Below are 16078 nucleotides of genomic sequence, written 5' to 3'. Positions count from 1 at the left end.
AAAAAAAGTTTAAGGACCACAAATACAGATCAAATTAAATAACTTCTCCTACTTCAACTTCAATTGTTCTTTATCACTGCAAAACCTAGAACTATATAGTCTTACAAGTTACAAGGGAACTTAAAGATCATCCTGGTCCTACCCTTTGCAAAAATATCCTCCACAACATCTCTGAGTGGAGCTCATTTAGTCTCTGCTTGAAAATTTCTAGTACACGGCTTGAGTGCTCCTTACTCTACTCTAAGAGGCAATCTTTCAGTTTATTTGCACTTATTTTGAAAAGTCTACTATAAAGTTCACAGACACTTGAAGCTTAAGAATAGTGTCAAAGTTCTTACCTCTATTTGCTCATTAATTCCATGCTTAATAATCCTAACTAGAGCTAAAGTATTTTTTCAAGTTGATTTCTGCCCCTTTTCTGGTGAAAAATTGTTGTTGTTTTTTTCCCTCATCAATGGTTTCATTTCTTTTTGCTCTTCATTTATCTTTCAAGTGTCAAGTGAAAGAAGTTTCTCTCCCCATTTCTACCCTCAACCTGTGCTCAAATAAGGTCAAGAAACCATGGGAGCCCCAGGGCTTTCCAGAGAGTATATTAAGCTGTCTCTCCCAGTCAGGATAGAATTCCTACTTTGACTAAGCCCCTTCAACAGAGTTCAAGTTCATTAACTACTAGCATCTATATACAGAATGAGATTCCAGTTTAGGCTAGTTTTTCCTCAAAAAGTATTGAGACATTTCTCGATAGTTGGTTGGTTCACAGGACAAAAACCTTGCCTGTTGGAGCTAACACTTTCTCATCTCCCGAGTACAAAGTAGTCATGAGAAGCCCCATGGGTCTCTAAGGCTTAGATGGTAGATCACAATGGATAACTCAAGCAAAGAACTTTAACTCAGATGAACCATCTCTAGATGTCCTTAATACCTATCCTCATTGAATATCCTTCTGCTATAGCTAAATAAATCTCTTTTTGGTAAGCATTCAATGAATCAAGGGTATCTCATTTTGTTGTAATATTTAAACTAAGTTATTATAGAAGTGTCCTGAGTCAAGACCAGACCAGAACAAAAGAAGATCAAGTCCATATCCTGTAGTTTAAATTTGGTCTACAGCAAATCTGTCTGTACTCAATGTGCTCATTCCTAATTTTTAATTCTGCATCATCTGTATACTTTTTAAATGTTGAATATGTAAAGTAGCTTTTCCCAGATTCCAGTAAAAAAAACTGAAAAGAACACTAAGATGGGTGGATAAACCAAAACGTCTGTGATAATCAAAGCTTATCACAGATATTTTGCTTTTGCTCCATCCATTTGGCCAAAGGGAGAAAACCACCTGTGCCTCTTCCTCTATATCACCAGAGTTTTAACAATAATAATTATTACTCTTATATTCATATTTATGTAGCACTTACTATGTGCCAGGCTAAGTGCTTTACAATTAATATTTCATTTAATTCTCACCACAATCCTAGGTACTGTTACTATCCCCATTTTACAGATGAGGAAACGGAGACAGAACTAAAGTGAGGGACACACAGGGTCACACAGCTATTAAGTACCTGATGTCACATTTGAACTCAGGTCTTCCTAATTCCAGGCCTGGTACTCTATCCACTGCACTGTATGGTCCCAACAAGGATATTCCAAAGGAATGGAATGAATGACAACAACAAATGGATAAAACACATATGAAAGGCCCAATGTGTTGTCACAGGCTCCAGGAAGATTTTAAGAATTTAGCTTCATAACAGCAGAGGAAAGCCATTTAATCAAAATAACTGGTCTTTGCTACACCCCATCATAAAACCTCACCAATACAAAGGTGACTACTGTACCTCCAGAGACAAGGAGTCTGTGGAAGCTGCTCAGAAATTCCAACTGAGTATTATCCAAGAGACCATCAGCCTGGACCAGGAAGGACTTTTGGTGCTACGTGAGAGGTCAATGGCTCTTCAACACTGCATTGGAAATATCCCTGCTGTTCAACTGATATTACTTTTCAAACTCATAAAATATATTCTAGGGAAAAGGCAAGTTTACTCATTATTTTCAGTATTAGAAACGTAAATAAGAGTTAATGAGTCAATTAAATGAAACAAAGACCAAGAGGAAGAGTTTCTGATTTATATGACATAGAAATGACTTTCAGAATGAATTGTACCTGGGTCTAAAGAATAACCTTATCCCTGAAAATCCTAAAGAAAAACTGATCCTATCACTCATTCATTTTTCAACACAACATACCCAAAACAAGTACCTTCCAAGAAAAGAATATGAACTCACAGAAACTCAAAGGTTTAATAAACATTGAGTGAGATATGCCAGTCCTTTATTTATGCCCCAAACTAGAAAGAGAATTCAAAAGAGGTTCTAATTTGAAAAACCCTCATAAAAATGAAGTAGTCAACAGGAAAACAAATGCAAAACGTAGACATACTAATTAGATCCACAGACAGAGGAAGTATTCACAACCAAACAGTAAACAGAGAAGATCACAGATCCAAGATAAGGAACTGATTCAAATGTATAACAAAAACCATTCCCCAAGAAATAAACGTCCAAAGGGTATGAAAAGTTAGTTTTCAAAGTAAGAAACCCAAGCTACTGACAGTCACAGGAAAAAAATATTCTAAATTACTAATAATTAATGAAATGCAAATTGAAACAACTGAAGTTTCATCTCACCCCCTCCCCCCAGATTAGCAAAGATGAGTGCCTAATTATCAGCTGAGAGGAAATTTTGGAAAAAAAATCCACTGACTGGACAGTTAAGGTTCATATGAACCTTATAAATTGATAAATGCTTGTGGTTTTTTGAGGGAAGGATAGGAGGGGCTCAATTTCATTGATAGGATGAGATTCCTAATTGTGTCTGTATTCAAGGAAGAACTGGGCTAGAAAGACATATTGCTGGGGCAGCTAGGCGGTGCAGTGGATAAAGCACTGGCCCTGAAGTCAGGAGGACCTGAGTTCAAATCCAACCTCAGACCAAACACTTGACACTTACTAGCTGTGTGACCCTGGGCAAGTCACTTAACCCCAATTGCCTCAAAAAAAAAAGACATACTGCTTAGGAAATATGATAAAAAATGTTATCAGATGAAGACTCAAATAAGGGCAAATTAATTAAATTCTAGGCCCTCTGGTTCATTATATTTTCAAGTGTCTCAAGCATATGCACTGTGGCTTCTATGTGTCTTAAGGGACATAGGCAAATACTTCAGCAGATACTGAATGACCAGACCAATAATGTATCTGTTTTCCTTGAGCTCCTCTGACAATTGCCACATTTGTTTGTTTTTTTCATCTTTGCCATCTAATCACATAAAGTCAATCCTCAACTTTTGCTGGAGTAACCTTCCTAGAAAACAGCAGTAGGAAAGTAAAAAACATGAATGATACACTGAACCTATGGGAAATAGGTGGTTAGGTTCCCAACCACCAAAAACTACAAATCTCACTAGAGATTGCTGAAAATACACTTTTCTGCATATAATCCTTTATAACAAAACATTAATTCTGATAATATGCACTTTTCCTAAAACAGTAACTATGAAGTAACCTATAAAGGAGGGGCAGGGGCAACTATGTCAGAAGAGCCCCAAGATTTAAAAAAGGGGGGCCTGGGGGAAATCAGAAGCAAACACTTCTGAGGAGGGACAGGGTCAAAAGAGAGAATAGAATAAATGAGGGGCAGGATAGGATGAAGGGAAATATACTTAGTTTTTCACAACATGACTACTATGGAAGTGTTTTACATGACTATACATGTGTAACTTGTATTGGGTTGCTTGCCTTTTCAGTGAGGGTGGGTTCAATGAGGGTGGGTGGGGACTGAGGAAGGGAGAAAATCTGGAACCCAAAGTTTTAAAAACACATGTTAAAAAAAATTGTTTTCACATGCAACTGGAAAATAAGAAATTCAGGAAATGGGGTATAGAAATCTATCCTGCCATACAGGAAAACAGAAGGGGAAGGGGATAAGAGAAGAGGGGAGAGAGAGAAGGGAGGGCAGATTAGTGGAAGGGGTATACAGAACGCATGACACCTTGGGGTAGGGGGAGGTATGAGATGGGGAGAAAATTTGGAACTCAAAATCTTGTGGAAGTGAATGTTGAAAACTAAAAATAAATAAATTTTTTTAAAAGTAAAAAATATATTAAAAAAATAATCAAAAAAAGTGACAGAGAAATGTTAGTAACGCAGATTAAACTTCAAAGGATGTTAGGCATATTCTCCCCCCACCCCATAGTTGTTTAAAATTAAGTACCACACCCTTGTCTATAAATTACATTAATATAGAAGTTTCACATGTCCACTTTTTTTAAAAAAAAAAAAAAGGAAGGGAGCAACATCTCTAATCTCCCTGCCACTGAACTGTACCTGGAAGAAAGCATCAAGAAAGGATTCACGAATACTTTCACAAAAACTTCCTCCTTTTTGTAGAAATAAACTTGTGCATCACCTCTCATTTTTTTTTCTCTATTGCCCATACCTGAGAATGTGAAAATAAAAATTAGGTTACTAGGGGTAGCTATGTTACACAGTAGATAGAGCCCTGGAGTCAGGAGGACCTGAGTTCAAATCTGGCCTCAGACACTTGACACTTACAAGCGGTATGACCCTGGGCAAATCACTTAAACCCACTGCCTAACAAAACAACAACAACAAAAATGAGGTTACTAATAAAATTATATTTGAATATCTGAAGTCACAAAAGCTCAATGCAAGAATGTTGAGGATTGAGTATATAACCACCCACGACTACAATCACCCTCTGTATCAGACTAGCTGATCCCTTTCAGAGCCCTTCTTTCTGGAGGGGCTTGATTAGGATTATCCTTATCTTTCCCACAATGAAAAATTAAACTATGTTCAGCCGAAGTAAAACAGTACAATTCCAGACTTATTACTAGCAGCTATCTGATTGTTGGAACAGATATACATTTTAAAGGCCTTGAAGCAGTTTCAAATTATATTTTCCAATGACTAAAATTTATATCCTGGAATGTGACAGGGCAGAGAGAAAAAACAAAGCCTTACCTAATCCTCCTCTCAGCCTTTAACATCTATTCATAAGAAATCTAGCTTTCAAAAATTAAATTTCCTCATGCCCAAGGCTGCAAATCTTTTTTTTTTCTTCAGCCAGCCATCTGGCAAAGCAATTCTGATATTTTATCTAGTAACAAAGACCCCAGTAACTAGTGAGGCAGAGCCAGGACTAGGTATTTACACACTAGGCAAGGTTTGAAAATGGTATCCATTGGGTATGACTATCTATTGAGCTTTGACTCTTCAATGTAAAATATGTAACTTGATTTATTACAGAATAAATCTCCATATGCCAGGGAAAGCAGAATGTTCTAGGATTCAAAACATGTGCATTCACAAAGAAGAATATCAGAAAGTGTCTTTCATTGGTCCATTGCTTCCCTTGTGACGAGGTTAGGGGAAGGTGGGAGATGGAATCAAGGAAAGGAACCATCTCCCCTAGAAGGTGGGAAACTAATATAATAGTGCAGGAAAGACGGGACGCAAATTTATACAACAAGCTAATGTTAATTTAGATGAAGAAAAGGTGACATGAGAGAGATGCAGTTATGAAATCAAGAGTACTTGGAAAGCCAAGTAACAAGGTGGATAAAGGGAAAATATTTCTGAAAAGTTACACCGCTTAGTATGCCGGACGTGTCTGAACCTGTCAACTTCCTCAAAAAAGCACGTGGGTCGGTCTCTCAATCTAATGTCATGGATAAGGAGCAAGGATGTGTCAGTCACAATTATTTCTCAGCTGATCATAAATAAGAGCCCGCCATAGGTCAAGACAATAAACAATTTAAAACTCTTAGAAGTGTCCACCAATTAGGCTTCCTTAACCAAAAAGCTCACCTTTGTTCTCCAAATGATGGTAAATGACTATGAATCACAGAATACTAGGATCTCAGGAGATTTAAAGTTGTAAGTGACCCACAATCAATTGTTAAACATTTATTAAGTGCCTACTAAGCTCCAGGCACTGTGCTAAAGGCTGGAGACACCAGGACAAAAACAAAAACAAAAATTTTTTGTCCTGGGGGGAGGGGTGACAATATAATTTTTTTTTAAATGTACAAAATACATAGATGGTGATCTGAAGGGAGAAGCCATGAGGAAAGACTTCGCAGAAAAGGTAGTGCTTGAGCTGCTTATACTAAACAGTATCAAATAGGAATGTGTCAGAGCCTCCCTTTCCACTTATAATTAAACCATCAGAGCAGCTGATAGACGATGTGGCTTTTAGTATATCTTAATTAGAAGTAAATAAATATGAGGTTCTACTTCACACCCATCAAGGTGAAAAAGGTGACAAAAAAAATCAAAAAGGCAATTGGTGGAGGGGCTGTAAAAGGACAGGGACACTATGAACTGCAGAGGGAGCTGTGAATTGGGCCAACCATTCTGGAAAGCAATCTGGAACTACTCACAGCTAGGTAGTACAGTAGAGAGCGCTCCTGACCTAGAGTCAGAAGAAGTAAGGTCAAATCTAACCTTAGGTAACTGGACGTCTGACCCTGGCAAGACACTTATCTACTACGGTTTGCTCATCATAGCTCTTACCACCCTGGGTTGTTTTGAGGACAAAATGGGGCAACATTTGTAAAATGTTCACATAGCTTAAACAGCTACACAAATGCAAGCTATAATAATTATTATTATTACCCAAAAAGTCACTGAACTGTGCATACCATTTTACCCAATAATATCAATACTAGGTATATCCTCCAAGAAAGTTAAAAAAGGAAAGGACCCAAATGTACAATAATATTTTTATCAATACTTTTTATGGTAGCAAAGAGAATAATAAGAAACAAAATGGATGACCATCAATTGGGGAATAACTAACCAAACTGTGGTAAATGGATGTAATAAATGACAAATATAATAAGATTCACAGAAACCTGGGCAGACTAATATGAAGAGATGTAAAAGTGAGCCAAAGCAGGTGAACAATTTACACAAAGATGCATTCAGTGACCAACCATGACATAAGAAGTCTGATAATGAAGCAGGGCTAAAGCTGCGGACTATAGTTGTGGAATAGAGCAAACATTTTCAAACATGAATAATGTGGTGAATGTTTTTCTTGACTACAGTTATTTGCTAAAAGGAAAGGTTTCTATGTGAGGAAGGAGGTCTAATGGATAGTGACAGAGATGACAAGAAAGACACTTACAAAAACTATGAAACATAAGTTCACAATTTTACAGGCAATTCTCGTCTGTTCTCCATGTATGCTGTAATGTTCATGTTTAATGTTTAAGTTAATAAAGAAGAAAATCTGAAAAAACTAGGAATAAACAAGAAATAATTCAACTGTTGGCAGTTTATTATAAACTATACTAAAACTATTTGTTAAACTTTTTGCCATCAATTAAATTAAAACTCTTAAATAACTCATCCAACAAGTGCGATTCATTTAACTATCTGAGGATGCACTTTGCAGATCATTCATCTTGGCAAGCCCAATCAAGCTACAGCAGTCTTGTTCAAAATTAGATGGTCAAGAGGATCCAAACTGAGGTTCTTCTGTGGTTAAAACATGTACGTCTTTGAAATTTTTCAGGCCAAAATTGCCTTGTGAACATTCCATGGTACAAAACTCCTATGTTGCAAACAAGCATTTGTCCAAATGCTCATGTGGGAAATTTCTTTCTGAGAAAAATGCTGGCCCAAACTTTAGCCTATCAACCTTCCCACAGAAGTGGGCTAGTCTTCCATCTTAATGAAAAGACAAGAGAGACTTTTATATTTTCCTAACAAAATATCAACTTTACCTCCCACACACCTGGTATCTAAAACACATGGGCACCTTCTTGATCAATACACAGAAGAACAGCACATCAGACAACAGAGAATAAAATCACAAATTAAGATGCAAGAGAAATGGCCCTACTAGGCATAGTAACTATCAACTTTGCTAAATCTATCTCATACAGCCCCTTCTTTTAAGGGGCAGCTGATGGGCCATCTTCTTCTAGTCAGCGAGTCTGGAACAAGTATTTAGCACCTACTATGCGCCAGATACTATGCACATGATACACTGGGGATGCAAAGAAAGGTAATAGTTCCTGCTCTCAAGGAGCTCACAAGTCTAATGGGGAAGACAACATGTGAATAACTATGGATAAACAAGATAAATTAGAGACAACCAACAGTGGAAAGGTACTAGCATTAAAGGAAATCAGGAAGAGAGTTTTTTTTGCAGAAGATGAGATGTTAGTTGAGACTTGAAGGGAAGTCAGGAGGCAGTGATAAGAAGGAAGAGAATTCCAGTCATGGGAGACAGCAAGTGAAAATGCCAAGACTTGGGAGATGGAGTGTCTTGTTAAAGAACTGCAAAGAGATCGGTGTCACTGAGTCACAAGGCTCCCTCCTCCACACAAGGAATAAGAAGACTGGACCATTAGGAAGGGGGTAGGTTATAGATTAAGAGAGACTATCTTTTACCTCTCTGAATTCCAATGGCTTAGTACAGTGCCTGGCACATATTAGGCACTTTAAAAATGTTTACTGACTAACTTTAAAAATAAAAAGATTTATTGACTTATATCTTCAGCATCTAACACATAATAGGCACTTAATAAATACTCATTGAATGATTCATCCAGTATGAATACCAGAAAGTATTTTTTCCTGGACCATATTGCCTCAAGACCACAAAGACACTTCCTATCTTCAGTTTTATGGAAGGTCAGGCAAGAAAACATCCATTTGAACAACGTTTTGGTGGTTTGTTGAAGACATCCATTGAAATGTCCACTGTACCCCCTATTCTAATGCCACAAGCTTTTACTCTACACCTAAGTGCAAGCTCAATGAGGATCCAAAAGCAAAATTTAAAAGTCTCTTCCCTCTAACTTTCTAAGAATGAAGGTAGGTAAGACATCTAAACCAAAACATGTGTATCTATGCCAACTGGAGCAGAAAGAAAAAGGAAGAATCAGGAAAAAATTCCCATAAAGACCACACTGAAGCTGCATCTTCTAATAGGCAGAGGGGAAGAATGAGAGCATTACAGGCATGGGGAACACTTGATGCTCAGGTAAAAAGCAATATGGCCAGTGTTGTGCACTGTAGCAATGTACCAGAAAGGGAAAAAAATGCTGACCCTTGAGCCACACTATGAAGGGTGTTCATTTGTATTTTATCCTACAGGCAAAAGAAAGCCACAGAAGGTTTCTGAGCAGGGGAATGACAAGGCCAGACTTGTGTATCAGTAAGATTATTTTGATGCCCTTGTGAAGGATGTATTGGAAAGGGAAGAGAACAGAATGTTGGAATCCAATAAGGCTGTTGAAACTGTTAGACAGAAGAGGCAAGGAGGGCCATACAAGCAGAAAAAGGGACAGGTCAGAGATATATTTCAGAGGTGGCAACTCACCGGATATATGGAGAAAGGGGGGAGGGAAAAGTTGATGATAATTCTAAAGTTACAAAGCTAGAAAGATTGTGGTCAGAAATAAAGAAGATGGAAAAAAAAAGTAGGTAAAAAGAAACACATAATAAAAATAAATTTCCAGACAAACTTTGATCCCTTAAAAAGCAAAAAAAAAAAAAGCAATGAACACTATAATACAAATGCTTCCAGGAAATTCAGAGCTAAATTCAGTATTCAACTACAGTAATGAACTTATCTTAGGCAAAACCTGGCAAGACCTCTTTCTCTCTTTCTCTGTTCCTTTTAAATGGCTTTGTACTACTTTTATCATCCCTATTTTATACGGTATTAAGTAAGCCACTTTAATTTTTTTTTATTTAGGCAGGTAAAAATCCTTAAAAAATAATTTCCCATGTCTCACTTAACTGTGAAATGAAGACAACAGGTAATAAATATTTTTGGCTTAAAATTATTGAATAGAATAGAAATATTATAATTACAATTAAAAATATTAAAATTATTATATGCTGTCAGTTCTGTCCTTTATCATTAATGCAAAACTCATTTTTGCATCATTTTAGACTATGCTGCTCTATTTTCTTTCTTTTAAGGATAAATCATAAATGTCTCAGTAAACTTCCAGAAAAGAAAAAGCTAAGTTTTCTATTTTATCTTTATAATTAGTAGAGTACATAAATGAACTTTAATACCCTTTTTCACACACATATACAATCATCCAACTCCATCAACTCTACAGTAGAAAAACAGACAGTCTACTTCAAAAGTTAATTTTAAGTCCATATAGCCCAGGAATCATAAACGTAAACAAAGACTAAATAATTCAGATATAATAAATGATCATTTCTTTTAAAAAAAAAAGCCAAACATTTGTGTCAAATAAGAAAATAAAATTGATCCAAAAAGAGACAAATTTTGAGAACTTAAGTTCCTTGACAATAGGAATTATTTCATTCTTTTTTTTACTTCCATCTCTAGAACTAAGCAGAGTATCTGGTACATAGTAGGCAATTAATAAATATTTGTTGAATGATTTTTAATCATCACTGTAAAATACTGTTAGGAGGTCTGTATCCCAAAGAGATCGTAAGATGGGAAAATGACCCACATGTACAAAAATATTTATAGCAGCTCTTTGTATGATGGCAAAGAATTAGAAATTTAGGGAATGCCTATCAATTGGGGAATGGTGAACAAGTTGTGGTATATTAATGTAATGGAATACTATTGTCCTATAAGAAATGATAAGCAGGCAGATTTCAGAAAAACCTGGAAAGACTTATATGGACTAATGTTGAGTGAAGTGAGCAGAACCAGGAGAACAGTGTACACAGTAACAGCAACACTGTACAATGATCAACTATGACAGACTTATTTCTTCTCAGCAATACAATGATCCAAGACAATTCCAAAAGACTCATGATAGAAAATGCTATCTACATCCAGAGAAAGAACTATGAAGTCTAAATTTAGATTGAAGCATAATTTTCACTCTTCTGATTTTGTTTTTCATGGGTTTTTTTCCTTTTGTTCTGCTTCTTTTTTCACAACATGACTAAGGTGGAAATATGTTTAACATGATTGTACACATATAACCTGTATTAATTGCTTGCCATCTTGGGGAGGGGGAGGAGAGGGAGAAAAATTTGGAACTCAAAATCTTATAAAAAATGAATAATGAAAACTATCTTTACATGTAATTGAAAAAAAATAAAATACTATTTACAAAAATAAAATAAAATACTGCTAGGAATTATCTGAAGGTTTTTTTATCTCAGGATTCAGGTGAAAATTTCAATTCTGCTTTATGATGTGTATTTATTTTCTGGAAAAGAAGGCAAACTAACCAAGATAAATGTGGGATAGATTTGTACAAAGTTTTCAAATGTCTTTCATCACAGCAGTCCTTTGCTATCCATGAAGGAAAATGAGGCAGAAGACGTAAAAACATTAAACAGTGCTATAGCTAAGGAGGAATAACTAAATTTTACAATTTGGATACATACAAACACACACACACACACACACACTCTCACTCTCTCTCTCCCCCCTCCCCCCTTTACTCTGAGTTGGTCTCTCTGTCCTAATTTTAACTGCTGCCTAAAATGGATGACGCAATTAATCTCCAGTGAATGTGTAAATGATTTACAGATGCTTATTAACAATTAACCTAACAAATAATTCCAATAAAGCGCCAAGGACCTCTAATAAATATATTATAAAATATCTTATTAGTCACATCTGCTTTCAAATATGACTAATGAAATTTAAAAATACATGCTGTCCAAAAAGTAATATCTAAAAATTGAGCAATATTTTCCTTCTAAGCAAGGTTAGTCAGTATTACATAAAGGCAGAATAATATATCTTAAGAACAGACACTTTCATTACTTTTATTTGAAAGAAATTCATTTTAAAATTTGCTTTTTACAGGACAACTGATCTATCTGCATTCACTTTTATCATCAGCATAAAAACTGCTAACATTCTATTAATATCTGAATTCCTATCTAACACTTCACCATATCTAAAGATCAGTAATAACAAATGTAATAAAACTGGCCCACAGGCACTACAAGATCTTAAAGTAATATCAATCATCAAAGACAGATTAAGGTATGTTTGGCACAGTTTTAATGCAGGATCTTCTATATTAATTGCTAATTCTCTGATAATTATTACAAGTTAGCTGTTAAACTAGAACACCTGACTAATCTCAACACGCCATCCTCAATCCTAGTAGATAAAAGAATATAATGAGCTATGATTAGATCAAATTAAACCTTATTTCTCAATCACCAACACAGCACCTCTGTTCTCATGCATTTTTCATAAGTTAGAAAACACTGATTTTTAAAAAAATTTATTATACCATGGAAAGGTTAAAAGTAGTCATCTAAAGTGGACTAAATATCTTAAATCTCCTTTAAAATGATAAAGTAAAATACAAAATATCAGTTCCCAAAATCCCTGAAACAATAAAAATGGAATTTCATTTTCATAAAACACACTATTTTTAAATGATGACCTGAATTTCAAAAATACACTTATATTTTATTCTTAAAAACAATTATAACTAAGAGTGTTTCAAATCTAAGGAACGAAGTTAAAGATTTTAAATTGTGATAGAAACAAAGATCTATGATTTTGTTGGTATAAGTATTTGTTGGTATGAGCTGGTACGATCTTTGATAGGGGCAGTGTCAAAAAATTCAACACTCTCTAGTCAACTTGGCTATGGTCTCTCCAAACTTAGCAGAGCTGTTCCTCAGATGAAAGAAATATGCCCAAGCAATAGAAAGGCTGTTAGAAGCCTTTCCAACTGGTAGGACCTTCCAGGGCTTAGGCTTTACTGGCACAGCCTCCGAGACCCCAAGATCATCTCCATGACACAAGGAGACATCAGAGTAGTGTTATATAATTATATTTTCCCCACAATGATTCGGCAAGGTAGGTGTCCACAGATATACCCATTTTATAGATGAGAAAACTGACATTCTAAGAATTATATGACTTGTCCTATGGCCGCAAAGCAAACAAGAGATGGAAGTACATATCTAAGTATGTTTCAGAGTGATGTCTGAGTCCTAATATTGCTAATAAACACTCTTTTGTCAACAGGTCAAGAATATGTAAAGAAGTGGATGTGCTCTCAGAGGTATGAAAAAAATTAAAATCCATTCCTTCAGTTCCGGGCACACCTTTGTGAGCTTCTGGTCAGATCCTTATCTCCCTATTAGTATATATGTTAAGTATTGAGGCCAACACAAACACCACAGTACCTCCAGAGCATGTTGTATCCTGTCCTTCTGTCTTCCAGAATGAGAAAGATTGCTGGCAATGCTGGAAGTGCTCGTCTCACAAATCTGTTCACCCAGAAGACAGTCTTCTGGTAATAAGGTTTCTGCCCACAGACGGCAGATGCCATCCTGGCATGAGGTTAATAACACATTACAAACAGAACCCCTAAAGACAAACAGAAATAGACCGGATTACCATATATATTAAAACATACATATATATTTTAATCTCCTCAGTTTAGTCATCACTCATTAAATAACTAATGTGCTATCCTTCACTTACAAAAGCAATAACACCAGCAGAAAAGAGGTTTTTTCCCACCTGTGGTAATGAATGTACACTGATTCATTCAGCTCCTTTCACCCCTATTCTCTCTTATGAAGATAACAACACAAACCTCTATAAAGATTGGAGGCCAAATTTGGGGATACAATCTGTTGCCATAAAACATGAGTTAGGTTAACTGGCCTTTTAAGAAAGAATAATCCAGGTAGGAAGAAGGTCCAGCTGTCACAGCTGATCCCAAGTTCTCACTATCCCAAGATAAGGCTTTCCACCTTATCATCCCACTGAAACTGTTCTCTCCAAAATTAAAAACGATCTTTTAGCTGCCAAATCCAATGGCCTTTTTCTTCAGTCTGCTTGACCTCTCTGCAGCCTCTGACACTGCTAATAACTCTCTCCTTGATACTCTCTTCTCTCTAGGTTTACTCTAGGGTCTTTCTAGGATCACTCTCTCCTGGTTCTCCTCCTACCTCTCTGATAACTCCTTCGCTAGAACCTCTTTCAGATCATGCTCTTTAACTTTAGGTGTCCCTCAGGGTTCCATCCTGAAGCCTCTTCTCTTCTCCCTCTATACTACTTAATTTATTGATTTCATTAGTTCCCATGGATTACATTACCATCTCTATGCTGATGATTCTCAAATCTACCTTTTCTGCCTCAAATTCTCTGCTGACCTCCATCTTACAACTTCAACTGACTTCCAGACATCTGGAACTGGATGTCCAGTAGACACCTTAAACTCAACATGTCCAAAACAGAACTCATTATCTTTCTTCCTAAACCTTCCCCCACCTCTTCCCTTCCCCATTACTGTAGAGGGCAACATTATCTTTCCAGTTTCTCAGGTTTGCAACTTACAAGTTATCCTGGATTCCTCACTATCTCTCACCACCCATATCCAAGCTGCTGCCAAGGCCTATTGATTTCATCTTTGCGACATCTCTCATCCTTTCTCTCCTCTGACATTGCCACCACTCTACTGCAGATCCTCATTACTTCACATCTGGATTATTGCAATAACCTGATGTCTCTCTGCTCTAATCTATCCTCCATTCAACCACTAATGTGATTTTTTTCTTTTTTTTTTCCTTTGGGTTTTTTTTGTTTGTTTGGTGAGGCAATCAGGGTTAAGTGACTTACCCAGGGTCACACAGCTAGTAAGTGTTAAGTGTCTCAGGCTGGATTTGAACTCAGGTCCTCCTGACTCCAAGGCCAGAGCTCTATTCACTTCACCACCTAGCTGCCCTTTATTTTTTTTATTTTTTTTTTTTTTGCTTAGGCAGTTGGGGTTAAGTGACTTGCCCAGGGTCACACAGCTAGTAAGTGTCAGGTGTCTGAGGTCAAATTTGAACTCAGGTCCTTCTGACTCCAAGACCAGAGCTCCAGCCACTGTGCTACTCTAGCTGCTCCTTACTAATGTGATTTTCCTAAAGCACAGGTCTGATCATGTCACCTTCCGCAATAAACTCCAGTGGCTTCTTATTGTCTCTGGAGCAAACACAAAATGCTCTATTTGGCATTCAAAGTGCTTCATAACCTAGCCCATTCCAACTTTCCACTCTGCTTACACCTGACATATATTCTTCAATCTAGCGGCACTAGCACCCTGATTATTCGATGAATAAAATACTCCATCTCTCGGCTCTGGGCTTTTTCTCTGGCTATCCCTCATGCCTGGAAGAGTCTCCCTCCCCTATTCTGACTATTGGCCTCTTCAGCTTTCTTGAAATCCCAATTAAAATCCCACCATTTACAGGAAGCATTCACTAGCCTCTCTTAATTCTAGTGCCTTCTCCATTAATTAGCTCCTATTTAATATATAGCTTGCTTTGTATATATTTGTTTGCATGTTGTAAGTTTCCTAAAGGCAGAGACTGTATTTTCCCTCTTTTTGTATTCCCAGCGCTTCTCTCAGTGCCTGACACGTAATATGTGCTTAATACATACTGACTGATTGATTGATTTCACCCATCAACCCCAACCCCAGATTCATGCTGGACATTAGAAAATACCTAGTGCCTCTATCTAAATATAAATCAAGAAAACCAAGTCCGAGTGTCCCTAGAGTACAACTATGAACATCAAATAAAACTAGAATTTCTCCTGCTCTGGGAAATGGTAAATAAAAGCGCACTGTTCATGCTACCTTGACACTCCTCTAACTCATTTAACTACTTTATGAAAAGAAAACATTTTACCTCTCAAAAGAGTATTTAAACAAAACCTGATTCAATTTACATGAAAAGTATTTAGTAAATATACTTTCATTAAGAAGCATGCTATTAATTTCATATCTGAAAATAAATAAGAAATAAAGTAGGAAGAAAACCAAGTCTCCCGACATCTATTTTTTTTCACAATAACTTTTTTGTTTGGATTTTCAAAATGTAGCCCTCCTCTCCTGCATGACATTCTCTGCCTAATTTTCTATGCAGCTAATTTTTTTTTTCATTCACATGATTTGTGCCATATTTCCTATCATTTGAACTAATTTCTCAGGTATGGTTGGTGAAAAGGTTCCAGCTTTTTTTAAAGCATCTGTTAGCTGTTCTTAGC

General features: G+C 36.5%; 1 protein-coding gene across 2 annotated transcripts in view; it reads right to left on the bottom strand.

The window, feature by feature from the left end:
• DMXL2 (Dmx like 2) overlaps positions 1-16078 on the bottom strand; it is a 149415-nt gene that overhangs the window by 83225 nt on the left and 50112 nt on the right. For both annotated transcript variants that reach the window (XM_020980751.2, XM_020980785.2), the window contains exon 8: positions 13219-13402. In XM_020980751.2, the coding sequence (XP_020836410.1) occupies positions 13219-13402 (184 nt within the window). The remainder of the gene's footprint in view (positions 1-13218; positions 13403-16078) is intronic.

Source organism: Phascolarctos cinereus, unplaced genomic scaffold (assembly GCF_003287225.1).
Source record: "Phascolarctos cinereus isolate Bilbo 61053 unplaced genomic scaffold, phaCin_HiC Scaffold_3;HRSCAF=262, whole genome shotgun sequence".
In the NCBI taxonomy this organism is placed as follows: Eukaryota; Metazoa; Chordata; class Mammalia; order Diprotodontia; family Phascolarctidae; genus Phascolarctos; species Phascolarctos cinereus.
This window is presented reverse-complemented; position numbering and strand designations above follow the sequence as displayed.